This window comes from Centropristis striata, chromosome 5 (assembly GCF_030273125.1).
Source record: "Centropristis striata isolate RG_2023a ecotype Rhode Island chromosome 5, C.striata_1.0, whole genome shotgun sequence".
NCBI lineage: Eukaryota > Metazoa > Chordata > Actinopteri > Perciformes > Serranidae > Centropristis > Centropristis striata.
Window position 1 is genome coordinate 41,497,170 of NC_081521.1, and position 27,170 is coordinate 41,524,339.

Genomic DNA, 27,170 nt, shown 5'->3' on the forward strand with positions numbered 1-27,170 from the left:
ATCAAAAAAGACACAAAATGACAAAAAAAACCCCACAAAATAATAAAAAAAAAGACATTAAATGACCAAAAAGACTGAAACACATGAACACTTTAACACAGTGGAGACAGAGCTGACTTCCAAAATGATTTGGCGACCCCCAGAAATCATCTCGCGACCCCAATTGGGGTCCCGACCCCAAGGTTGAGAATAGCTGCTCTAGTGGGCTCATCAAAACGGCCGGGGCCTCCAGCAGTGTTGCAAAGCCAGATAAGGGTCTGTCCGTTTGACTCGGAGCTGAAGGACTTTCTGTTGAAGCTGTATAGTGTAAATCATTGACCTGGTGGCACGCATCAATAATAACTAAATAGAAATATTCTCGCTGATGGTTTTGCTTGCTTATGTGGGTCACATAGAGGCCTCAGTATTACACTGAGACTGCTTCATAACCAGTTAAAAATCCCTTGTAGTAAAGAAGATTAGGGGCAGTGCACTCAAAAAAAGTAAACTGGGTGTCTGCTACCTTCTCCTTAGTCTAACATGTAGCTTCTACTAAATAAAATGATGTTTTGTGGTTGAACAGTTTTAAAACATGTAGTTTTAGCATAAAATGCAACACTTTAAAATTTATGTTAAAACAACCTAATTAAATTGCTGAATATAATACTCTGTTTAAAAATGATTTATTTCCTGAATAATTCCTATTATGTCCATTTTCATATGATAAAGGTAATCTTTTAGGCTAAACCACTTCAACCTAACTTTGTTTTGTTGGCTCAGCACAATTAATTCATGTCCTGCACTATTTTAAAAAGTAGTTGTAACTAAACTATTAAATAAAGTAACTCTTAATAATGTCATGCACGTTTAAATGGCCCAAGAAAATTACGTTCGTATGTTACAATTACCCTTATAAATCTAGTTGGACTGACCCCTGGTAATTAATTAACAGCAATGCAAATACATCATGTTGACCCGACATATTTACATTTTATTCACTCAACAAAACAGTTTCTCGCTAAATTAAAGCATTTTATTTAGCATTTTCTAGGAACAAGTTATTTTTTTGAGTGTGTTTGGGGTTATAGATTATACTGTATTCGTGTGTGGACTACAAATGTATAAGTGCCTTCCAGGTACACTACCTAAACCGCAGCAGCTCAACCGTACAGTGCAGTGTGTTGGTGATCTGAGTGTGTGTCACTGTTTAGCCTCCAGGAAGAGACAGATGTCCCACACCAGGAATTATAGCGCCTCCAGTGATAGCAGCACTCTGAGGGGGACTCCAGACTGGGGGGTGTAGATTGGAATGGGTGTAAAGGGATGCTGTAATGTAACCGAAACATGTGTGTGTGTGTGTGTGTGTGTGTGTGTGTGTGTGTGTGTGTGGGAGTGTGTTCTGATTAGGAGCAGACGGCCCCCTCAAGGCTCTTATCAGCTGCAGCTTTTCTGTTTTCCCTGACTCCCTTACTGTCCTGCTAAAACACCTATATACTATCAAACACACACACACACACATTCTTGTACTTCTATCTTTGTGAGGACCCTCATTGTAATGGTGAATTCCCTTGAAAAGTTATAATAGTTTTGGATTTTTCATTAGCTTTAGTTTTATTTTCATCGTGATTTTTTGTTTTCAAATTCGATTAGTTTTAATTCGTTTTTTAGAGTCAGGTTGACAGTTTTAGTTTAGTATTTATGTTTTTGAAATGCTTTAGTTTTAGTTTAGTTTCTATTAGTTTTAGTTTTTTGTAATGGGGTATTTGTTGGGTGGGAGATTAAAAGAGGTCACAGTAAATTTTGCCTTGATTTCCTTTGTCTGATCCATCTTCATTATGTATGAAAAAAGTTGACAAAGACGAAAACGAAGGACATTTTCACTATAATTTTAGTCAGTTTTGTAACCACACAATACAGTTTCAGTTAATTTTTTAAACTCTCATTTTTGAGAGGACCGGCCAAAATGTCCTCACTTTGCAAAAATGTCCCCACTCTGTTGGTTAAAAACGTGTTCTGGTCCTTACTATGTAGGAAATACAAGAACGCACACACACACACACACACACACACACACACACACACACACACACACACACACACACACACACATTCTTATACTTCTATCTTTGTGAGGACCCTCATTGGAATAGTGAAAGGTTAAAATAGTTTTGAATTTTTCATTATTTTTAGTTTAAATTTTGTTGTGAATTTTTGTTTTCAAATTCAGTTAGTTTTAGAGTGAGTTTGCTAGTTTTAGTTTAGTATTTATGTTTTTGAAATATTTTAGTTTTAGTTGAGTTTTTATTAGTTGTAGTGTTTTGTAATGGGGTATTTGTTGGGTGGGAGATTAAAAGAGGTCACAGTAAATTTTGCCTTTATTTCCTTTGTCTGATCCATCTTCATTATGTATGAAAAAAGTTGACAAAGAGGAAAACGAAGGACATTTTCACTATAATTTTAGTTAGTTTTGTAACCACACAATACAGTTTCAGTTAATTATCATTATCATGTAACCTTTAACCCTTAAAACAAAGTCTGAAATATAAAAAAAAAAAGCCTTTAAAGAAGTGAGGACCGGCCGAAATGTCCTCACTTTGCAAAAATGTCCTCACTCTGTTGGTTAAAAATGTGTTCTGGTCCTCACTAGGTAGGAAGTACAAGAACACACACACACACACACACACACACACACTCTTTCTCCCTCTCTCTGCTTGACCTAGCACTGATAGTAAATACCCTGTGACACTGCCTACCCCGAGTCATAATGACCACACACACATATACACATAAACACACACACACTAAATACACAGTGAGGCTCACACTCTCAGGGCCTCTCAGTGGACACGGCGGCTAAACACACATCCTCAATCACGTCTCTGTCAAAGACGAATATGTCCAGAAGAAAAGACCAGATTTCAGGGGGAGCGACAGAGAAAGATGGAGACAGGGCAGCAAACGGGCAGACGAGGGAAAGGAGGGGAGGAGGAGGGAGGAGAGCCAAAACCTGAGACATAAAAAGCAAATAAAACAGAAAGAGTGTGTGTGTGAGCCTGTGTGTGTGTGTGTGTGTGTGTGTGTGTGTGTGTGTGAGAGAGGGCAGGTTAGTGGTTGTCCTATACTGGTGAGACTGGAATGCTTTGGTCTGGTTGTCATTAACACTAGTGATACTCTGAAAGGGTCATGAGATCTGACTAAACACTCTCTCTTACTCACACACACACACACACATGCACACATGCACACACACAACAACGTCACACATAAAAACACACAAAGGTATTCAATAAAAATGCTTTATCATACACTGCAAAAAAAGAAAAGTTGGGTGAACTCAAAATTTCAAGGCAACAAACTTTGATAACATTTTAAGTTGGACAATTAAACTAAATATTTAAAGTTTTGTTTTTGAGTTTGCGCAACTCTGAATTCAGATTTTTGTCAACTCAACTGTAAGTTGCACTAACTTATAATTTTACATTGTAATAACTGTCTCCTAATGTTGTGACCACAATTTTGAGTTAGCATTGATACGCTAATGGCTACTCTTGTAGCTGTAACAAGCAGCGCGGCTAGCATCAGTTAGCCGCTAGCATCAGTTAGTCGCCAGCATCAGTTAACCGCTAGCATCAGTTAACCGCTAGCATCAGTTAGCCGCTAGCATCAGTTAGCCGCTAGCATCAGTTAGCTGCTAGCTTTCGCTAATGACTGACTTTCGAATGATTTCACCGATTTCCCGCATTTCCCAACAAAGAAATAAGAGTTATCAGAACTATTGTCCCTTGTTGTGAACCCCAACTTAAAGATATAAGTAACAACAACTCACAAACTTGTTTTTGAGCAGACAACTGGCTTCCTTTGTTGTGCTAACTTACATTATTGCCCTAAATGTCAATAATTTATATTTCCAAGTTTTACCAACTTAAATCACTGTTTTAGGCCAAAAAATACAAGTTGGCTTTTTCGGGGGGGAAATGGGGAAATCTCAAAGGCACCTTATTCTTCTACATTGGTGAGTCAAACATGAATGTGATATTTTGCCACATTTATCAATGTCGACATAACTTCCTTTTTAATACATCAGCTGACGATACTTCCTAATTTCTAATGTTCATCCTGCTTTATTATAGTTTAAGCGGTAGTCTAGTGATTTGGCATCACACATTTTTTGATTTGCTAGACTTACAAAAGACACATTTTAAATAAAAAGGGTCAAAATTGAATAAGAGGAGACCGAGACTTCCAGGAATTTTAGTTCTCAGTATGGGCGAAGCTCCATCAGGACAAGAAAAGTGATCTTTATGTAATCTAAAATCTATCTCCCATATTTTCACCGATTCATTAAACTCAGGAGACCTCAAATGATTAGCCTATTAAACGATCAGTAGATTTAGAAAAATGAATAACTTATTTTGAAAGTTAATAGCTGATATTTTTTCTGGCTAAAATCACCCAGTTCCTAGCCTGGTATACCCAGACTGCCTTGCACGCTCGAATTTAATTTCGAACTGCGGCAGAGTCTGGAAACTAGGGCCGTTTCTTAGCCGTTTTAGGGATCCAATCACAGAGCGGGGAGGGACGGCAAGATGATGACGCGTACTACTCGGCACTTGGAAGCTTGTAGTTTTCTTACGGATCCAACATGGCTGCTGCAGACGCGAAACTCTCTTTAGCTGTAGATGGTGTTTTAAATAGTTTAGAGACAAAGTTGAAAGGCGAAAGGTCTCTGGGGGCTCCGCTGAGATCACCGGCGTTATTAGCGGCTATTAGCGCCGTTAGCGGCTAATAGCCGCTAATAGCTAATAGTCGCTAACGGCTAATAGCCCCGCTACCACGGACAGCGGAGCCCCCAGAGACCCGCAGCAGCTTGTTTGTTGCCCATAAAATCAGTGGATGTGTGGCTGAATGACATGAGGGGGAATAAAGCGTGAAAATAAATAATCTTGCAGAAAGCGAGAACTGGAGAAGCAAAGCAGCAGCAACACTCTCTCACAGACACACACACAACAAACATCCATCTCTGTTGCTCTACTACGTCATCTGGTATAACTGATCTGATTGGCTAAGAGCTACCTACAGACGCTTTGATAGACATTCTAAGCGTCCAATAAACGGCTCCGGAGGATCGTAAACCACGCCTCCTCTACGGAGAAATGCATTGCTCGTTGCCAGACTAGCCCTCATTTGAGAATAGTCTGGTGTTAGCCAGGCTAGCCAGTTCCAGCTTCTCCGAAGTGAAAATGTGTAGCTTTTCTTTTACTTTAATTTACTGTAGTAAATTGTGTTTCTTTTTTGTTCTGAAAAACAAAAAATTAATGGGAAGACGTCACCTTGGACTTTGTGATCGACAATTTTCCCTGTTCTGTGATTAACAGCCCTTCTGTGACATTTTATAAACCAAACAACTCACTCATTATTTGAGCAAATACCTGGTAGATTAACCAATAATGAACATAATTATTAGTTGCAGCCCTAAAATTAAATTTATTGTCCAGCTCTTTGGCAGAGGATCCGGAGGCATAGTGCTGACATTGTCTCGCCTCGTGTCTACTGATAATTTGTTTTTGTGCAAGTAATTAAATCACACACTAAAGCAGCATGGGACATCATATTTTCCAACCTGACAATCAGTTTGCAGTAGCCTCCTTTTATAGCCTTCCTATGTGATATTTATGGATTGCACTCCCATGCAGATGACATAAAAATTTTGATCCCAAAGACTTAAAAAACCTAAGTGACAGCAATAAAAAGAGACTCTACCGTCTTTTTATCGTGGAGAAGTGGCTCATAAGACGCTCTTTAGGGATTATTAAAAAAAACAGCTTGAAGTGATTAAAATCAGACAGAGTATAGCAGCTCCACAGTTTGCAGCCCAATGCTCATCCTGTGAGAATGGCACTTTGCTCATTATCACCTTCAGCAAACCACCGTCTAATTTCACACTGCTGAACCTCGCCGAGCACGGAGGCCATGTGCACATATTGGATGCAGTCTTGCACACATGTACCTGCAACTGCTGTTTTCACACCTCCAGACTGTTTTCAAAAAGTGAACAAAAGGGACACACCCAAACGATTTCAATCTCAGGGAATCAAACACACACACCCACACACACGCACACACACACAAACACCATCAAACACACACACTAATGCCCCTCTAAGCCTAAGATCTGCCCATCAGATAAAGTGGATCCTCTGACATGGTCCAACATGCAAGAGGAAGCCAGCTGGATTGCCTGAAGATATGAGAAAAGTCTCTTTGTGACCAGGCCATACAAGTCGCAGTCCTTCACAAAAACAAACATCAACATGGCCAGCCAGACTTACATATCCAATTTCCTTTTGGCTTAGCGTTTACAGCATATTAATCCCACATTTGATCCTGCACTGAGAAACCCTGAGTAAGCCAAATACACAATAAGCCGTCCAAGAGGACGTGTCGGCAATATTTACCCACTGAGGCCTAAATAGAAAGCAGAGGAAAACAACATGAGAGGGACGAGCCTCTTGCAGCTTTATGGACAATGCCAGAGAGACTCCAGCTGACATCTGAGTGATGCTACAGTTTGGTCATAATTACATCTGATTGATATTTCAGTTTTATTTATTAAGGGATCGTCTGCAAATTAAGTGGCCAGAGCATGAAGGTCTGAGCAGAGGTCAGAATAAATTTACTATTGAAGAAATACAAGTCCTGCATTCCAGCCCAGCAAAAACAAATGTTGGCTTTGCACATTTATGCAAAGCACAGAAGATTTTTTTTTGGTAAGGTAATGATGTGAAGTGCCACACCAGCTCAACAACAAACCCAAGACTTGAAATCTGGAGACCAGAGTTCACACCCACATGTTGGAAGTTGTGTTTTTTAAGCGCAACCCTGTTCTTTTTACTGAACCGTACCAAAGTGGTTTGGGAGCGTAACCTTGACTGAAGTGTTTAATGTGTTTAAAACAACAAGGTTCATGTGTTAAAAATGGTGGTTGTCATGTTAAAAGCATTGATTGTCACAATCAGTGTTTCAAAACTTTGATATTCAACATGCTCTTGGTTAAGAAATGTTCAACATATCTGTGGTTTGCAGAATCGCACAATGCCTAAATGTATTGAGGGGACTGGGTTGTGCATTCAGAACACTGTAATAAATGTTATCAGCAAAATGCATTTAAGCCATGAAATTGAATTGGGCAACGTAGTGGAGAATAAAGTGGTAAAAACTTCACTCAAGTAAAGTACAAGTAAGCGCAAGTTGTGCGTACACTGTAAAAAATAATCTGTTTAATTTACGGTAACATACCGGCAGCTGTGGTTGCCAGAACTTCACCGTAAAAATTACAGTGAGTGGATTTTCTATTCTAAATCAGCAAAAACTGTAATTTAGACTGAATAATCCTGTTATTTTTAGGGTAATTGTATCATTCAATCACACATCATGGTATTTCTCCATAAATTTTGCATGAAGATGTTATATTTTTACAGCAAAACTGTGTGTTTCTTCCAGTTTATGACAGAAAAAAGTAAAAGTTTTGTGCTATTCTTTGATTTACGGCAATTAAAAGTGTCTAATACGGTGATGTACAATTTTTTATTTTACGCCCCATTTCTGATGTATTCTGTGAGTTTTACTGTTATTTCTACAAACATTTTTGACAGTGTAAATACAGTTCTTGAGTAACTTTACTTAGTTACTTCCACCACTTTTTCTAAGTGAATAAATTTGGCTGTAAGGCATCAGAACGATGCTGTATGTTGGCCAAGCATCACCAGACGGGAATAAATCAAGAATTTGAGATAAACGGCGTTGACAATAGATGTGTGACTCACGACGTCTTGGGGTGTATTGCTCCCGTCCTCTCGCAGTCGTAGATGATGAAGCTCCCAGATACCACAGATGTGCCATTCACTTTTATCGCCACAGAAACAGTCAGATGATCTGCAGAAACAAAAGGCATGTAAACAATGCAGCATGTGTGGAACACTGGAGATGCTATCGCTGTCATAACACAAACTAGACGGCCAGGCCGCCTCGCGCTACACGCTACACTGACTTTGCTGCATTTTAAAATACAAAAGAGGAAATTACATTGTTGGAGTACAGCTCAACATCTTGGAGATAAACAACGATCACATACTGTAACTGTACTCTGTGATATGAGAGATATGGCTGGCATACAGCCAGATGATGATACTTCCTAATGTCTAATGTTCATCCTGCTTTATTATAGTTTAAGCGGTAGTCTAGTGATTTGGCATCACACATTTGTTGATTTGCTAGACTTACAAAAGACACATTTTAAATAAAAAGGGTCAAAATTGAATAAGAGGAGACCGAGATTTCCAGGAATTTTAGTTCTCAGTATGGGCGAAGCTCCATCAGGACAAGAAAAGTGATCTTTATGTAATCTAAAATCTATCTCCCATATTTTCACCGATTCATTAAACTCAGGAGACCTCAAATGATTAGCCTATTAAACGATCAGTAAATTTAGAAAAATGAATAACTTATTTTGAAAGTTAATAGTTGATACTTTTTCTGGCTAAAATCACCCAGTTCCAGCTTGTCCGAAGTGAAAATGTATTGCTTTTCTTTTACTTTAATTTACTGTAGTAAATTGTGTTTCTTTTTTGTTCTGAAAAACAAAAAATTAATGGGAAGACGTCACCTTGGACTTTGTGATCGAACTAGACGGCGAGGCCGCCTCGCGCTACACTGACTTTGCTGCATTTTAAAATACAAAAGAGGAAATGACATTGTTGGAGTACAGCTCAACATCTTGGAGATAAACAACGATCACATACTGTAACTGTACTCTGTGATATGAGAGATATGGCTGGCACACAGCCAGGTGGATGTTCTCACTCTCACCTGTGCCGGCTGGGATTGGTTGGTAGTTTTCTCGGGGGAGAAGAGGACAGGTTTGGATCTGAGCGGGACCGTAGTCCAGGTGCACCGTGGCAGCTGTAGAAACACCCGGCCCATATTCACACTCCACCAGGGAGCCGGCCAGATCAGGAACACTGCCATTTATCAGAATGCCCACATCCTACGACACAAACCGATAAAGAAGCATAAAAATCTGAGCAGAAAATGAAACCCCACATGCCCACGCACACATATATCCACGTCCAGCGTATGTACAGTTAGTCTTTCGTGGAGGGCAAGCAACACGCTGGCATTACTTCAAGTTTCTTCAGGAGTTCAGAAGAGAGATGGAGAAACTAATGTGCAATGAATAAACAGATGGCACAGTGCTACATTCACATCTAAATGTGGCTATGTGGTGAAGTATAACAGACGTATAATGAGAAACATAACACCTCACTGACATGACTGGATTTCAGCTGAATGATTTCAATGTGAGAAAAGAAGGGGGGATGGGGGGGGGGGGGGGGGGGGGGGGGTGCAGAGATTGATTGTTAAGCAGAGAGGAAGAGCGAGATGACATATTCTGTGGCTCAGCAGATACGAGCTGAAGTGGCCAGCAACATGTGCTAACAAGTCTTAAAAATCTGCTCCATTGTCTGGTGGAATTGATCATTTCCTGCCCAGGGCTCTCACTTCCTGCCTGCTGCTTCCTGTTTGGGGGGACAACCTTGAGCCGAGTTTCCTGCAGCTCTGAAGGATGCAGGCAGCTGGTAGATCTATTACAGCTCTAAGCCAAATTGACCTACATAACAAGCAAATATCCACAATTAATGAACCAATTAATGACCTGTCGTCTCTCAGTCTCGTCTAATTATGAGCTGTAATTAAAGGTCAAAATATATTCCGAGTGTCAAAATTCAGGAAGCTAATTATCATATTGTTATTATGCTTCGGCTGCTTGAAAGACTGACTGGTGGAAATGATTGAAAACAACAGTTTACATGTCAGGTAAGTATGATGCAGGTGCTCTTTTTGCTGGAATATATTGACCCACCAGGTTCGATTAAATCAGGCTGCTGATGAATATTGGAGAATTCAAAAAATGTCCCAAATCCATTCAATACAAGATATAAGTGAAGGAACCTGATTAGAACCCAATTATGCTCCAAACAAAAATATTACTGTAATCGTGGCTTTCTACTCATTATTATGTGTATGGAAACAGAATTTAAACATGTTTTTATTCATTTTTCATGAATTGTAATATCAATATCAATGAATAAGTGAAGTGATGCTTTTAAACATGTTATATTTTGTTTTATTTTAACATAATTATTGATTAAAAAAACACCAAAAAAACATAACAAGGGGTCAGACTAGGGGTCTTTGATGAATGGGGTCAAATGTTGTGATTGAATTTAAGGAGCGATGATAAAGGTTCATTTTCAGTCTGGTAAGAGAACAGCTGAGTATTTGTTTGACACAAAGTTTAACTCGCATTTCTTCTTTTGCACAATAATAGAAAATTGTGTAAAGGGAGCTGGAAGCATGAAATACATTTGCTTGTTTTATTCCAAAATATATTTAATGGTCAATAAAAATCTAAATGGTTTGCAATTTTATCAGTTTAAATAAAATGCATTAATGTAGTTCTACTTTTTTAAATTGGGAAAGACACCAATGGACAGCATTAAAACTGCCACTCTTGGAAGCTGCTGCAGATTTAAAAAAAGATTATTTTTTTTTAAAAAGATGTTTTTCTTAGATTACTTTTTTTTTTTTATCACAGACACTCTTGGAGCTGTCACTGTGCCACTGTCACAGATTTGCTGTTTTCCAGGTGTGAGAAGCTCCACCAACAGCACTCTGAAAAATCAAGGAAATTTGGTATGCACAGTGACATTTTGCACACTTTCACTTTTTTAGAAACACTTAAAACTAAGTTAGAATGACTTTATATATTGATTTGGGATTCAGCAGCAGATGTCAAAACTGCGGCCAATCAGGACAAATTTAATGTATTTCAGTCACAACAGCTACATCAGCAGCTCTTCTAAACTTTTAAAAGTCTATTTAAAGTCAATGGTTATGAAGTAAACACTTTATGATCTTAGTAAACTCACAAACTAATGCTCATTTCACATGCTAATGTTAACCCATAAGAACCCAGAGCCACTAATCCTTAAAAAGGAAAATTATGGGGGAATATACCATAGACCAAGTGGACCTTATGATATTTTTTATTTTTAAATGAATAAACTAGACACCTTTTCTGCTTACAGAAACACAAATTTGCCTTTTTCTTTCCATCTCCACAACATTTATCAACATTGTGACATTAATAGCGCTGTTTAACAATAAATTATTTTTTAGATTTGTTTTTAACTAACAAAATAATAATAAAACAATAATAAATAAAAACAAACAACCACAAACCATCTGCCTTTTTTGTTTTCATCTCCATAACATGTATCAAAATTGTGACATTAATAGTGCCGTTAGACAAGAAATTCCATTTCAGATTTGTTTTTAAGTAACACAAGAATAATAAATCGATAATAAATAAATATAAATAACACTGCCTTAATGGACGGCTTCTCAACAAGCTACTGTAGCTGTAGAACACTAAAAAACACACTTATGTACTTGAGAAAACATACATGAACATTACTAGAACATTTAAAATGTTTGTGACACAGTGTCACCATAGGTTCCTATGGGTTAAACTATCCGAGGATGACGATTTATTAAGGGACTGCAGTGTTTTATGTTTGTGCTGGTATTGGCTTAGGAACAGTATAAAATTAAAAGTGGTGGGTTGAATCTGTTTGTTGTTGTTGTTGTTTTTCAGTGAGACCCTCCAATTACCTTTTTATACTGTACTTTAATTGGTCCCTGCTATTGACATTGAAAAAAAATGCAATACGCTTCCACCAAGATCACAAACAAACAAACAAACATTAAAAGCAAACATAACAAAGAACTCTCTATGCACTAAATCTATGCACGACACTTTGCTATGTTATTAATATTATTACTATTATTATTATTATATATACTGTTGCTGCCATTATTACTATTATTACTATATACTGTAATATACTACTATTATTATTATATTATTATTATTATACCGGCCTTATTTATTATTATTATTATTATTACTATTATTATTATTACTTGTAATTACTTTATTTAATTTTTTAATTTTACTTTTATATTGTTTATTATCTATTATTACATATTATATTATATTATATATATTATATACTGTACTATTATTATTATTATATACTGTCTAGTCACTATAGCATTGTTGCATCATATCACCAGTTTAATTATTACCATCATCTTGCCAACCATCCTACCAACTGATGTTCTTTTCTCTTTTTTAACTTCTTAAGTGTTCTTGTTCTATTCTGTGTTTTTTTCTATTGTTGTTTTTATTTATGCTACCTCAGTATTTTATTCTATTGTATTTTATTTTTATTGTACTTGAATATTGGACTGCTGTGACAACCGAATTTCCCTTCGGGGATGAATAAAGTAATCTATCTATCTATCTATCTATCTATCTATCTATCTATCTATCTATCTATCTATCTATCTATCCATCTATCCATCTATCCATCTATCTATCCATCTATCCATCTATCCATCTATCCATCTATCCATCTATCTATCTATCTATCTATATCTAATTTCTAATAAAGAGCTGCTGAATAAACTGCAGCCTAAAAGCCTAAATATCAAATTCAATTACATCAGATGATGTTGTACCCTGACCGTCCATTATAGTAAACAGTAATAATACAGTAATAACACAGTAATAACATGATGCCAAGTCCAGCCATGTTGCCTTTCCTCCAGACACACACAGTCACACATCAAACCCAGAATAGATGGAGCTGTGTGCAGCAGCCACTCTCCCTCTATTGATCTGTTGCGTGCAGCAGGGTGACGACATTACCAGTTGTTATAACTGACACTGTGGCTGAGAGAGCGACACAAGGACATGCACCTTGCAATTTTGGTTGCCCCACTCCAGATTCAACATAATGGAAATAATTACATCAGATTATATTGTAGCCTGTATGAGATCAGATTTCTGAATGTCACAAACCAAATTACACGATGGCTGAATTGCATAACCAGGCGTGTTGGAGGCAGAATTAAGAATGAAATAAGGCCCATAAGGTGATCATATGATGCAATATTACCACCGTGTAATAATAATAATAATCGACTTGAGTGTGTTTTCCCCCTGTCTGTTAGAAAAGGTGAAATAGTTTCATATTGATTTGATGTCCGGTCCGTTCCCTGAGAGTGCTGCTGCTGATGAGATGTTTAATAGAGCAGACACATTATTTTTGGCTGCAGTTTTTGGATAAAATAAATTCACATTGCGTTTGAGCTACAGTAATGACTGAGGTAATTTTCCATACATAAATCATCAGATATGGCAAACTTCAACTTGCAGAAATCCATTCAATAAAATAATATATTCTGTTAAAACAGGTCTGTTTGGCCCATTGCTTGGCTCAATATTGCTGCTTGCAGCCTTCTGGAGAACCGGTCATCCAAACAGCTTCACACTCAACACTGTTCTTCCTTGAGTCTGAGCAATATAACTGCATCCCCTAGCAATGCTGGCTAACATGTAACTATTTGGGACCAGGCTATTTCAAGGAGCAAAAGCTTTTATTCTGAAAGTTACAACACTGATGCTCTAACAGTTTGAGTTTGCTGTAGTCTAACAGTAAAACAGCAAATGGTAAGCTCAGGTTTTACACACACACACACACACACACACACACACACACACACACACACACATTCTTGTACTTCTATCTTTGTGAGGACCCTCATCGGAACAGTGAATTCCCTTGCAAGGTTATAATAGTTTTGAAATTCATTAGTTTTAGTTTTAATTTCGTTGTGAATTTTTGTTTTGAGTGACTTTGCTAGTTTTAGTTTAGTATTTATTTTTTGAAATGCTTTAGTTTTAGTTTAGTTTCTATTAGTTGCAGTTTTAAAGAAGGGAGGACCGGCAAAATGTCCTCACTTTGCAAAAATGTCCTAACTCTGTTGGTTAAAAACGTTTTCCGGTCCTCACAATGTAGGAAGTACAAGAACACACACACACACACACACACACACACACACACACACACACACACACACCTGGTTTGCTGTTTTATGATCAAGGATATGTGTGTTCATACATGTTTTAATGGCAGTGTGTGATGCTGAAATTGCATCATATTCGAACATTTTACATTTATTAAAAATGTAAAAACACTAAATATTAAAGCCCTACTCTATTATTATTTTTCTTATGTCCCCTAAACTGTCTGACCTCGACTGCACTGTCTTGTATTTGTGAAAGAAATAACAGTTTATCACTCGTGAGGTACCAAAAACTCAGGACATACTGTGAGGAGGAGGGAGCTGCTGCAGCAAACTGCGCTGGCATGACTTTATCAGCTGAGTCATAATAATAGTGTGTATAATAATAGTGAGAGGTGTCAGGTTATAAAGGTGGTCATAAGACAGCTTTAAATACACTGTCCCCATTGCAAACATAACTTGATGAGGGCCAACAGTAATGTCTATTTGACCTATGAAAGATGCACAACATGGAGTTTTACCTTGATGTCTGCAGAAATGCTGATCTCTGGGGGGGTCAGGGTCATGGACGGACACTGCTGGGGGCCCTCACTCATGCTGATCCAGGAGCGAGCCAACAGCCCCTGGGCACACTCCTTCTGGATGGTGCATCTGGACACAGTGACAGACAGACAGACATGTTAATTCATGATATTTAGGCACAAAGCAAGGTTATTATAGTTAACGAAAACTAACGAAATAACCAAAACTAGAATTGAAAAAACATTTTCGTTAACTGAAATAAAAATAAAAACGAGAGTTTTTAAAAAAACGATAACTAACTGAAACTGTATTTTGTGGTTACAAAACTAACTAAAACGAACTAAAATTATTGTGGAAATGTCCTTAGTTTTCGTTTTTGTCAACTTTTTTCATTCATAATTCAGTGTTTCTATTTGAACATGCAACACATGGTGAATATGTTTACTGAGACTGGGATGTTTACACTAGAACCACAATACAAAACAGTTAATAACCTTATTGGGGCTGAGATGATAAACCAAAGGAAATAAAGGAAACATTTATTATGACCACTTTGAATCACGCACCCAACACATAGCCCATTACAAAAAAACTAAAACTAATAAAAACTTAACTAAAACTAAGCATTTTCAAAAACTAAAAACTAAACTAAAACTAGAAAACTCACTCTAAAAACTAACTAAAACTAACCGAATTTGAAAACAAAAATTCACAACGAAATTAAAACTAAAACTAATGAAAAATACAAAACTATTATAACCTTGGCACAAAGAGATTTCCTGTACTGAATATGTCATTGAAAACTGAAATGTATCAGCACATGTCCTCGTTGAAAGGTGAAAAGTTTTGGGGTTTCGATTTTTCCACCATCTCGTATTAAGTGATTGCTTGTCACTGCCACAGCTTGTGATCCAGACTCAATCCGTCACCGGACTACCAGACTGAGCTTTGGGGTCAACAATTCTGTGCAGAGAGGATAAACTTTTGTGTTTTCATTTCATTCCAGGACTTGACAAATTCTCACCGTTGGGTTTCATGGTCTGCTTCCCACAGATTTATGAGGTGCTCCGGTCTCCTAATGCCACATTCAGACCTGAGCTGTCAGTTCGTCTGGCTCAACACAAGAGACTACTTGACTCGAGGTCACGCTCATTTCTATGGCAACCTATCCCGCAGGGGCCAGTTACCGATTGTTGAATAAAAAATGCTGCTGATTTTTAATCTGCGCGGGCCAACAGTGCATCAATGAATGAGTGTGTCTGTGTGGGCATGCATAGAGAATACAGTGTGTTCGTGCCGTTCTGTGAGTATAATGAATGTCCAGAACAGAAGAATTGTAAAAGGGCATTCAACAAGCAAGGTGGCCTCGTACTCACTGCTTCACTAATGAACTTCAGTGGCCGCTGGCACAGAGCTCAGTTCATCTGCAGTGCAGACTGCAAGGACAAAGTGACCTCAGAGTCCGGAGAAACCAAACAGACCCCGTTTAGCAACGTCCTTACATGCCACATAATGAGTTTGGCACATCCCACTTCCCTCTCACACTTCTATAGTAGTTTAAAATAAAGCGTGTGTCTGTGCGCCATCATGCCAGGATTTGTGTCCGGAGAGTGAATGTCCAGATTTTCAGTCGTCCCATTGGCACTGAGGGGCTGAGAGGGGCCGCGAGGTCAGCTGCTGCTGGACTAAAAATAGAAGTGGTGAGTGTCTCTGCAAAATCCCCTCGACGCAAACAAACTCATATATTCTGAACACACTCTCAGCAGGCTAATACACTAGAAACCTGTTAAGCTATTGATCTCATTTTCATTTTGAAAGCTGTTCTTTGAGTACGACTGGGTATTGCTGCTGTCAGTGTGATGCCTGAGTTTCCTGAGGATACCAAAATTATTCTTTTTTTTATTCTGTACTTTGAGGAATATCAACACGTCAGTTTGTTGTTTCAATATTTTTGTACAAACATGCTTGGTCTTCAGGGACTCAATTCAAAATTATATGGTAAAAGTTTTATCTAGCATAAAAAGTTAACATTTTAATACTAAATACCTGCAAAACTAACATTGTCACTAGCCTCAGGTGGTGAACATGCCAGACACTAGCATGGTTAGCATTGGCACTGTGAGAATGTGAGCATGCTGTTAGCGTTTAGCTTTGAATAAGTTCAGCCTCAGTGAAGTGCTAGTGTGGCTGTAAACCCTCTAAAAACCATTTTTGTTCATTTAAAATACATGCCAATCTTCCCAAACTAGAGCTTTGCCCAAACAATAAGATATAAAACTAGAAGGACACTTCTGGACGTCTATCAAGGCCATGCCCCGGAGCACTGCGGCACTGTTCATATATGAAATAATTCTGCTATATTCTGACTATACAGAGTAGAGTTCATCATTAAAGTATGATTTCTATATTTCCCTTTTGGTTTTAGTGATATTTGTTTTCTGGTGCCCTTCCAGCACACCAGAGAGTGACACTGCAGCGCAGAAGAGGCTTCTAAAACAAAGTCCCACAAAATTATATTAAATTCAGATAAATTTCTGTGGGATGTTGATGAGGGAAAAGCTGTTGAAATGAGGAAAACACCACAGAAACTGTAGAAACCGCTGTGTCGAAGTGGTGTTTGCGAAGAGAATGTCACTCTCGCCAGACTGCTTTTCTTTTCCGCCCGTTTCACAGAAACACTGGGGTGTCTGGTGAGAATTACAGAAAAATAACTTAACATGTGCTCTTTGGTGGATTATGTGCTTGCCAAATTACAGGAAATGCTTGGAATGATTCAGAAAAGATGGTGAATCTAATTTTACCAGAACATTTGGTTGGTAATCAAAGCCACGTTGTTGTTGTTGTCCTTGTTCTTTTGAACAGAGTTCTGCTGAACAGAGAGCGGACTGTGCAGCCAGTCAACTCTCCACAACTCGCTTTAATCTTCTTTTATATGTTGACTCCGTCCTTGTGGTTGGTGCTGGCTATACCCTGGGACCCACACTTTATGTTCTGACCGCCCCCTTCCACCCACAGCAAAGATGAATCCGCCCACTCCTGCAAGATTTGTGCCAATCGCAATGCAGTCGCCTATAAACCCTATCCTGCAATATTAAGGCCCCGTTTACACGAGGACGCTGGCGGGTAAAAACAACAAAATATTTTATGTGAAGTGCCTTTCGTTTAGACGGTGACGGCGTTTTGGGGGCTTAAAGACGCAAAAATCTGAAACCACCCTCCAAAGTGTAAAAGTGTAATCCTCTCCTCCGTAGCGTGTCGTCTACACTGACAAGACACAAAACTCTGATCTGATCTGCTCACGTCACGTATGTGTTTACGTCACATACATGCTCCAGGACAGGAAATAAAGAAACGTGGGATTATTTCCATGGTGGGACCTTCAAGCTGCTCTGGCAGCTCTAATAAACTTACAGGAGTCTTTCCACCAAATGTCCAGGATATGTACAGATAGTATTAGTGAACAGAGAAGGATCTGGAATTACCTCCATCACATTCTGGATGCAGCGATTGGTGGGAGGAGCCAGACGGCTGTGAACGAGACCTGGGAGATCTAGTGATGGAGGAGAACTTTGTGGAAGGAGTAGCTGATGAAAATGTGTGGCGTGAAAACTTCTGCATGCCCAAAGATGCTCTTATGGCTTTAAGTGATGCCGCCTGGCTGCATACAATCACATTTCACACACTTTTGCGTCACCGTATGCAGCAGATTTCCTCCTGAAAACGCTCGTCTAAACGAGGAATAAAAAGTGAAGACGAGACGCCACTTTTGCGTCTTCTGTTCAGACCGTCATCATGTAAACGGAGCCTAAGAAAGTAAAACATAACTGTGTATCTGCCCTATGATTTGGATCAACTCATGTATGTAATAGGTGCTTCCTTGGTCCATGCTTCAACTTTCCACAAAGTTTGAATGAAAATTGGGCCAGTAGAATTCTTGTTATTTAACCTAACGAACCAGTCCAAAAACATGACTTCCTTGGCAGAGTTAATTAGCAGAGTCATGACTTATACTGGGCATATCTGTGTGCTGATAAAGACACAAGTCAATAAGCACTTAAAAAATACTGGGCTTTAAAATACCAGGCCTATCTTTGAGATTAGAATTGAAAACATTTGTGACAACTAACCATATATTATGCCACGGGTTATGAGATTTCATTTCATTTTGATATAACTTCCTCCAGGGTTACAATGGGTCACAGAAAGTGCCCTCCATGTTTTCCATTTGGAAGAATATATTTGGATTATCAAGTAAACTCCAGATTTTATCTGTAAGTACTGAATACATCATAGATGCCACTTGGTATAAACGGAAGCAGACATCCAGGAAACGTCATCTTACAATCTCAAAAGAAGAAGACATGCCGTCTCAGATGAACATCAACAAACGCTGCTTTGTAACGGCTGGCTACCAAACTCACATCATGATGTTCCTTTCTCTATTGCATCTATTTTTTCTTTCAATGCATCCATGACTTGACTGCTAATTCACAGAACACTTTGATCAAGTGCAGCAGTGAGTAGAAATACATTCAAAGCACTTCCCTCTTCTCCAAAGGGCTGAAAAAACTAATATCCATACAATAGACATACATTACACACACACATACACACACAATACCCATCACCTGCCTCACAACTGCCGGCTGACTTTAAAACTTTTCAAACAGCTCCTTAAAATAAACAGAGTCAACATTATGCAGCTAAAATATGACCTGAGAAAACGCATCACCTCCTGAGCGTGCACGTATAAAGTGGGAAACCAGTGAGACTGTTAAAGCACATAGGAGCTTCTAGTGCACACACAGCAACACACACAGACTCACACAGTCACTGTGAGATAAGCCTGATAATTTGTGAATAGCAAAGACTGCACATGACGCATAATTTGATTCAAATAAAGATATTTAAGTGCTTTCTTGTGACATGTGGCAGATTAAACCAGCTCTGGCATGAAAAGAGTGATCAAGGACTGAGCTTTATCTCTGCTGCAGAAACTATCTCTCTCTCTCTCTCTTTCAGACAACAATGCCGACTCCAACAAGCGAACAGACATGTTTTTTATGCTCGCTCTACATGCAGACATGCCGAGAGACGTCAGAGCCATGCATGAAAATCAAACAGGCACCCACAGCGACAGTTGTGGCTTCACAGATTGTGAGATAGTTCTCTAGTGGAGCTTTCTTTCTCCTCAGCCTCTCCTCAGTGTGTGTGGTTGGTGATGGAGGAGAGCCTCCACCCCCACACATCCACCCCTGATCCCCCGGGCTCTGAGGCCACAGCGCCAGCCCAGCGGCTGGCATGACTGGCCAAACAGTGCATCAAACACACACACACACACACACTCATGACATCAGCTCCCTGGCCTCCGAGAGGCAGACAGCGACACACACTCACGCTGACACTTACACACAGGCTTACACACTTTGACATTTCCTTGTCAAAAGAAGCAGTGTGCACTCTCCCTCCCACCACCATCATCACAATCAACGCTCCTTTGTAGAGGGATAGAGAGGAGGACAAGGGCACTGGGGGAGGAGGAGACGAGGACTAGGGAGACAGAGAGGGAGGTTGAGAGAGGGATAACTAAATTCTCAAAGCTACTGGAAAATATGAGGGCAAGAGAGGAGAAAAAAAGGAAGACAGAGAGAGAATCACGAGGGTAAAAAAATGCAGTGAAGCGCGAAAGGGAATGGGATAAAGAGACGACAGATAGATAAATAAGAAGAGGAGACAGGGAGATGACAGCAAGACAGTCTGACCACACACACACACACACACACAAACACACACACACACACACACAAACACACAACTCTCATCAGTTCCACTCTTGCAGCTCTGAATGGCCCCTGGCAATGCCAGAGCCTCCAGAGCTGCAGCACAACTCATCACAAACTGCACTGATCATCTCGTCTGATCTGCTTTAATCACCAAGCAACCAACTAACCAACTCGCAAAACACACACACACACACACACACAAATGCAGACAACAACATTAGAAACAAACATAGCTCGACATCCACACATATTCTCTCTGTGAAGCCAGTGAAACAGAGGCAGAGCGCCGGTCCTGACAGAGCCACATTAATCACAGTGTCCTCTCTCTGGCTCACAGAAACACTTCAGCCAAGTCACTCCTCGCTGGGCGCTCCCAGCCTGTCAATCCCTCCCAAAAATACCACAGAACCAGGGGACCGCTCCGAACAATGATGTTCCTCCCCAGTCTGAGGCCCTAATGAAAAGCAAATCAATTCTGCTCGATCCAACAACAGCTTTCCAACCCAAAAACACACTCGCTGGCTGCCAAGGCTCATTCAGCCGAGCGACATTTCAAAATCAAGAATGAGGATGATGAAAACCAGCAAACGAGCCTCGGTGGTTTTATCGATTCAAACTATGACAACGACAAGCTCAAATCATTTTATTATACCAACAAACCGATCTTTTATTGCTTGAATATGAGCATTTATTCAAGTCGACCGCTCATCTAAACAGCTGCAGCTGCATCGATGCTTGAATCCACACAGTAGAGACAGTAAAAGAGACGTTTCCACAATTTCTAAACAGATTACTTTAAAAAGCATGTGGCATGTGTGTGACACCAAAGCATATGATAATTTGATTGAATTATATGTTCAGCTGGCAGCAGAAGAAAGGCTGACAGACTAAGGGGGACATGGAGAACAAAAACACTGAGTGTGTTTCTTACCGGTTCTCCAGAGTGCACCAGCCACAGTGGGCGTCGGCTGCTCCTAAACAGTCACCGCAGCTCTTCCACTGGTCACAGTCTGACACTTTCACCCGCAGCATCTGCACACCACAGCACAAACACACACACATAATACATAACACTCTGATATATATCAGTTTTTAAGATTAACACAGACCTTGAACAGAGAACGTGTGCTGACACAATTGGCAGAAAATTGCACAACGACATTTCAGCTAATCATTCATGGAGAAAAAAAGAAGAAAAATCCTAGTTCCAGCTTCTTAAATGTAAGACTTTGTGCTTTTCTCTGTTTTGCAAAGTGCATATCTTTGGATGTTGGACTGTCGGGCAGACAAAACAAGCTATTTGAAGAGGTCACCTTGGGCTGTGGGAAAAAAATGGTTAAACAACATCAGGTGCATTTGCACAAAGAAGATGTGCAGGAGGTGCAGCCACATCCTGTCGTAAGAGCGACAGTTATGAAGCATTGTGGTTTGGAAATGCAGCAGCGAAACCTATTGACGGTCTGCACACGTGGCTATCTTCTGATGTGAAATGAGTTCTGATTGTTGCTATGATTCTTCTTGGATGCTGACATGAATAAATCTGTGACAGAGTGTGGGGAGAATGAGCAGGCTTGTAGGGCTGTCCTTGATTAAAGACATTATTATTCAACTAACACTGATATGATTTTGTCCAGTAATCTAATTGCATTTAACCAATGAAGCACTAAACATTTGTTTTGGTATAATCGACTGAGATTTCTAGTCGATTGGTCGTATTTTGATGCTGAATTTCCTATTTCCCAAAAGGTTATGAGCACATCTGTTGCAAATAAAGTGGTGCTATTGGAGAAACTCAGCTTTAAAAAAAAATCTGTCGATTAAATCAACTAATCGAGCAGCCCTAGAGACTTGAGGGTCCCCTGCAGCCAAATTCTTACATGGTGAGAGGTCATGAGATAAAGGAAGTTGCTGTCGTTGGGGTCGAAGGTCATGATGTGGTGGACCGCTTCGCTGGCGGGCAGCTTCAGAGTCCACTGATTGGCCATGGTCATGTTCGCCCAGAAGGTCAGCTGTGAGAAAGACATGAGAGCAGAGGACACAGGTTGGAAAAAGTGCAGAATGTGGCAACAAATATACTCTCAAGGTTACTCCAAGTGCGAAAAATAAACTGAGCAACATTTTTCTTCACCTTCACACGAGCAGAACTGAAATATTTGAGAGTTGTTCAACATAACCTCGGTCATTTTCTGTTGATCAAGCAGCTCAGTTCAAATTCAAGGCCAGCTGTTTTGCTCAGCAGCACCTCAGAAGTGGCAGATTTTTTATTCACTTCCTCCACCTGCTTTTGGCAGATGATTCATGCCAGCAATCCACATCATGATCACACCTCTAACTCTGAGGAAACTGCTAGCGAGCACTAAGGTGTTTTAGGAAGATAAACACGTTCCTTTATGTGGAAATTTGAGCTCCTCTCAACCTGCCTGAGACAGCACTGAACACTGAAATTAATGTATGTATGTATTAAGGCTGCAGGATTTGGGAAAAAATATCCAATTGCAATTTTGACTGATATTGAAATTGCGATATGATCCACAATATTGGAGGCAATGCTCATTTTTTGCATCATTATTCTCCTTTCTGTTATAAAATTCATTAAAATGATCATTGCAGGGGTTTTCCTGCCATTATATGGCTGAGGAGCAGCAGCCGAGCCGTTTGGACACCACCTAAGCCAAATGAGTGTAAAATTCATGAGTGGGAAGCATTAAAACTAAATTAATTTCCCCAGATTTATGGTTGCAGTGGGCCCCCTAATAATAGTCCAAAATGTTGTGAAATTGCCAGTTATTAATTTTAAAAAACAATGACATTTTCTTGGGCGAGTCTTCCACAAATTTAAACATATTAACTGTTTTATTTGTTTGTTTGTTTTCCGAGGATGTGGACCAGACAAAGATTTTTTCTTGAATCTGAAGAATACAGACTTCCTTCCTGTCTGCAGCACCACAGTACTTCCCTCAGATGATATTTTGACACACACAGCAACATATGTTGTGCTTTGCTGTGATTTATTGCACTAATCCATATTGCAAAATTTGTTGAATTCTGCAGCCCTGGTATGTATGCATGAACAGAATTTGTTAATTGTACTTTCTTGACCATAAATGTTCTTATCTTTTATTTCCAAATCAAAGTTTTCAGCCCTCAAATATATTTTATGAGGTCCTTTGTCAAAGCTGTGTGCCTAATCTTGTTCCGCCGAGCAGTGATTTATCTCCACGCTGGCCTTCCTGCAGCTCTAGATAATAAAACGGGTGACATGTTCTCACGTACGCACAAACATACGCACACACACACTGACACACACACACACACATGCAGAGCTGTGTTAAAAAAACAAACTGTGCTGAGTGAGACTTCCTGTCACGCAGACAGTGAAAGCTCTTATTTCTGTGATTTGTCGGGTCTCTCTTGGATGGAGACATCCTGCCGTTCTGAGGAACTGGCACAAACTGACCGGCATCTGGTGACAAGCACGGGCTGTGTCACTTCTCCATCCGCTGACCACACACACACACACACACACACACACACACACACACACACACACACAAACCCATCACCACCCACTGAGAGTGTGCTGGTTAATGGTAAACCAGAGTAGACAGAAGCTTTGTAAACTATTAGCTTAACCTGTGATGAGGCATTATCTCAACCTGCAAATATCACTGTCGTTTTTATAACACCACCCACCCATTTCACACACACACACACACACACACACACACACACACACACACACACACACACACACACACACACACACACACACACACACACACATACACACACACACACAGACACACACACACACACACTCTTCTTCCTTGGAGATAGTTAGCAGCTGTGCTATGTCTTCACCCCACGCCCCGGCGACTACAAACACATACGCTGAGTGACACAGCGAGCAGCGAGTAAACAGCAGCCCACACACCTGGACGCAGGCAGCAGAGAGGAGGAGGCGCAGCGAGGAGGAGCAGTGAGGAGAGCTGTGACACAGTGCCCCACCAGGTCAACCAACAAAACACCTGCTGGACTGGCAGGTCACCCTGACTCTATTCTCCGTCTATCTGCCTGCAGATGAAAGACTCTATTCAACAAGGAGTGCTCAGCTGCTGTGCACTCATTCTGGATGTGTGTGATTGTGTGCTTGTGTACCTGAGTGTAAAAAGGAGAGGGAATAAAGAGATGGAGGTGGGGCAGGAGAGAGAAAGAGATAAAGTCTGTTTGTTTGCTAAATGAATCAAAGGGCCTTTTATATTTGAGCCAGAGGACTAGAGGAGACAATGACGCGATGAACTGAGGAGTGAAGGCTGGACTGACTGACTGACTGACTGACTGACTGACTGACTGACTGACTGAGGGAGTCAAAATGAGAGCAGAGTGAGTGAGATAAAGACGGTCACTGCAGAAAATGGAAGTCAGCTGTAATGGGGAGGGAGAGACTTCATTAAAAAATGCATGTAATTACAAATTACTTCACTGAGGGCCTCTCAAAGACAGTAAAAGAGGCCTAACTTAATCTCAACCACTGCTCCCCTGTGTTTAGTCTGAGCCAAACTCACAGTCAGAATCACATTACACACACTAACAGCACCATTAACCTCTGAAACAGCTCTATCCTCAGGGCACACACACACACACACACACACACAGAGGCACAGACAGACGCTGCCACACACACAGATGCAAACACAAACAATATAAAGACACATAAAGCTAAAAAGCAGAGTATGTTGTTGCCCAAGGTCACAGAAATACTACACTCCTCCCTGAGGTTGACACACATTTTGAGAGAACACACACATATAGCCCATAATCACAGGGTATGCCTTCATATGGGTAAACACATGAAATCACTAAACCACTCACACTGGCCCACAGACACAGTCAAACACCTAAAAACACTGTCAGACCTGCAATCGAGCAAACAAACACACTCATATGTGATGAGTTGCTTACACCATCCCAACCAGTGCTGTGTATTTGGTGTAAACCATCCAAAAAGGAATTACTGCACGCTCAGCAGACAGCAGCTTCATCTGGGGAGGAAACAAGGAGCTCTTTAAGCAGAGCCAGAACCAAGCAGCCCTCCAGCAGAACGGCTTTAATGTTGTAGAAGGTACAAGCTTCATGCTAAACAACAGGGTCAGAAGCTTTCAGAGGTTGTTTCTGCAGGGAGACGCTGCTCAGCTCCGCTCAGTCAGGGGTGACTAGGAATGTAGCTGAGACAGAATTAAGGAATGCTGTTAATTGGTTGAGAAAGGCTTTTCACAAGCTGGACCTTCTGCAGATGTTGAGGTCGTAGACCAACTCACGGCACGGCTGAGTCATTCTTCGTCAACCGCTCTCGTTAAACAGCTCTCTGCTGATCTCTCTCAGACAATAAGCAGGTCTGAGGAACATTAGAGCCCATGATGAGGGCGACTTAATGGGCCGTGATGGGTCATGGATGAGTGGAGGAGGGGGGGCTGGCTGGTGACAGAGCTGAGAACCTACCAGATGAAAGCAGACGCTCCTCTCAGTGTTTCATCACACACCTCCGTCTGCTTTACTGAAACACTCAGCAGCCACATCAGAGCGCAACCACGCACTTACTGTTATAGTTTTTCCAAGCTTAAGGGCAAGTTCACATTAAAATATAAATCCATTCAGTGGTGACCATCTGCTGCAGCTGTGTTTCACCTGAGGTTAGATTACTAAAGTTACATTCTTTGCTCAACCACTGTATGAGCACTTATAGCATGTGTGTGTGTGTGTGTGTGTGTGTGTGATGGTTCTTGTGTGTCTCACCTTACGTAGTCGTCCATTACTGGTTCCCAGAAAAACCACAGTGTGGTTGTGTACATTGTTGACTGAGACTGAGCTGAGCCCGGTGTACTCCACCAGAGGAATGGCCCTCAGGGGCCTCCGCAGGGCCAGAGGGTGCTGCAGGTGGGCCGCACCGCAGTCCAGCTGCTCGGGCTGCAGCTACAGCAGACAGAAGGAGAGTGAGATCAATGCTCATTAGAGCTCATATGGAAGGCACCGTTAGATTAGAGAACAGGAGAGAACAGAGCGCCGCATGATGAAAGCCAAGAGGAAAACAAGAGCTGATAGCAGCTATCACAGCGCTGCCGCTCATTCTTCTAAATCACTTTTTAGACATCTCAGTGAAAACTTGAAAAGGGCTTACAAGGGTCTTCAACACTCATAAGACTCTGCTTTTGTCAAATCCTCAGCGGGCAATGATAAAACATTAGTGCCATGCTTGGATGAGCACCAGCATCTATTGGGAATTCTCTGAATATTTTAGAGCACGCGAAGGCAAAAAAAAAAGAATTAAGCACAGTGGATATTTGTAGAGTCGTTTCCCACGGGCCCCTCTGCTCGCGGCCTTGTCTCTCTTATCATAAATTGTGTCTGGCTTTCCCTCAGTGCTGGCCTTCAGACTGTCGACTACAAAAAAGATCACATTTCAGCAGCCGTGGCAACACAAATGTGCAACTTAAATAAGGACTAGCTTTATTCTGAGGGGTAAGTAGGTTGTGTTACAGCGAGAGAGAGAGAAAAATCCTCTCTAAAGCACTTTGAAGTGAGCAGTTGTCTATCTCAGGAAGTCCTGTGGTGCCAGTGGAGATACGTAGTACTCAGAAAACTGGTCACGGGAGGCGTGGCCTCAAGGCCACAGACAACAAGTCAGTGGCAGCGAGGAGGGCAGCTCTGTGACCTGACAGCACCGCGTGGCCTCCTTTGACCTCAGCTCTGTCTGTCACAACAAGCACAATGAAAAGCTGGCATTTCACTGCATTCCTATGAAACTGTGCAACGTTTTGTCTGCCTTAATCATCACTACCATCAGGGGTAAATATAATATGCAAAACTTAAGTTTCCTTAAGGGCAAATATTTAC

The 27,170-nt window shown here is 40.5% G+C and overlaps 1 protein-coding gene across 1 annotated transcript in view; it reads right to left on the reverse strand.

The window, feature by feature from the left end:
- The window catches only part of plxnd1 (plexin D1), a 99,496-nt gene that overhangs the window by 70,021 nt on the left and 2,305 nt on the right, over positions 1-27,170 (reverse strand). Inside the window, exons 2-7 of the mRNA XM_059333873.1 lie at positions 26,073-26,249; positions 22,157-22,288; positions 21,211-21,311; positions 14,496-14,625; positions 8,845-9,022; positions 7,803-7,911 (exon numbers count right to left, since the gene is read on the reverse strand). Of these exons, the coding sequence (XP_059189856.1) occupies positions 7,803-7,911; positions 8,845-9,022; positions 14,496-14,625; positions 21,211-21,311; positions 22,157-22,288; positions 26,073-26,249 (827 nt within the window). The remainder of the gene's footprint in view (positions 1-7,802; positions 7,912-8,844; positions 9,023-14,495; positions 14,626-21,210; positions 21,312-22,156; positions 22,289-26,072; positions 26,250-27,170) is intronic.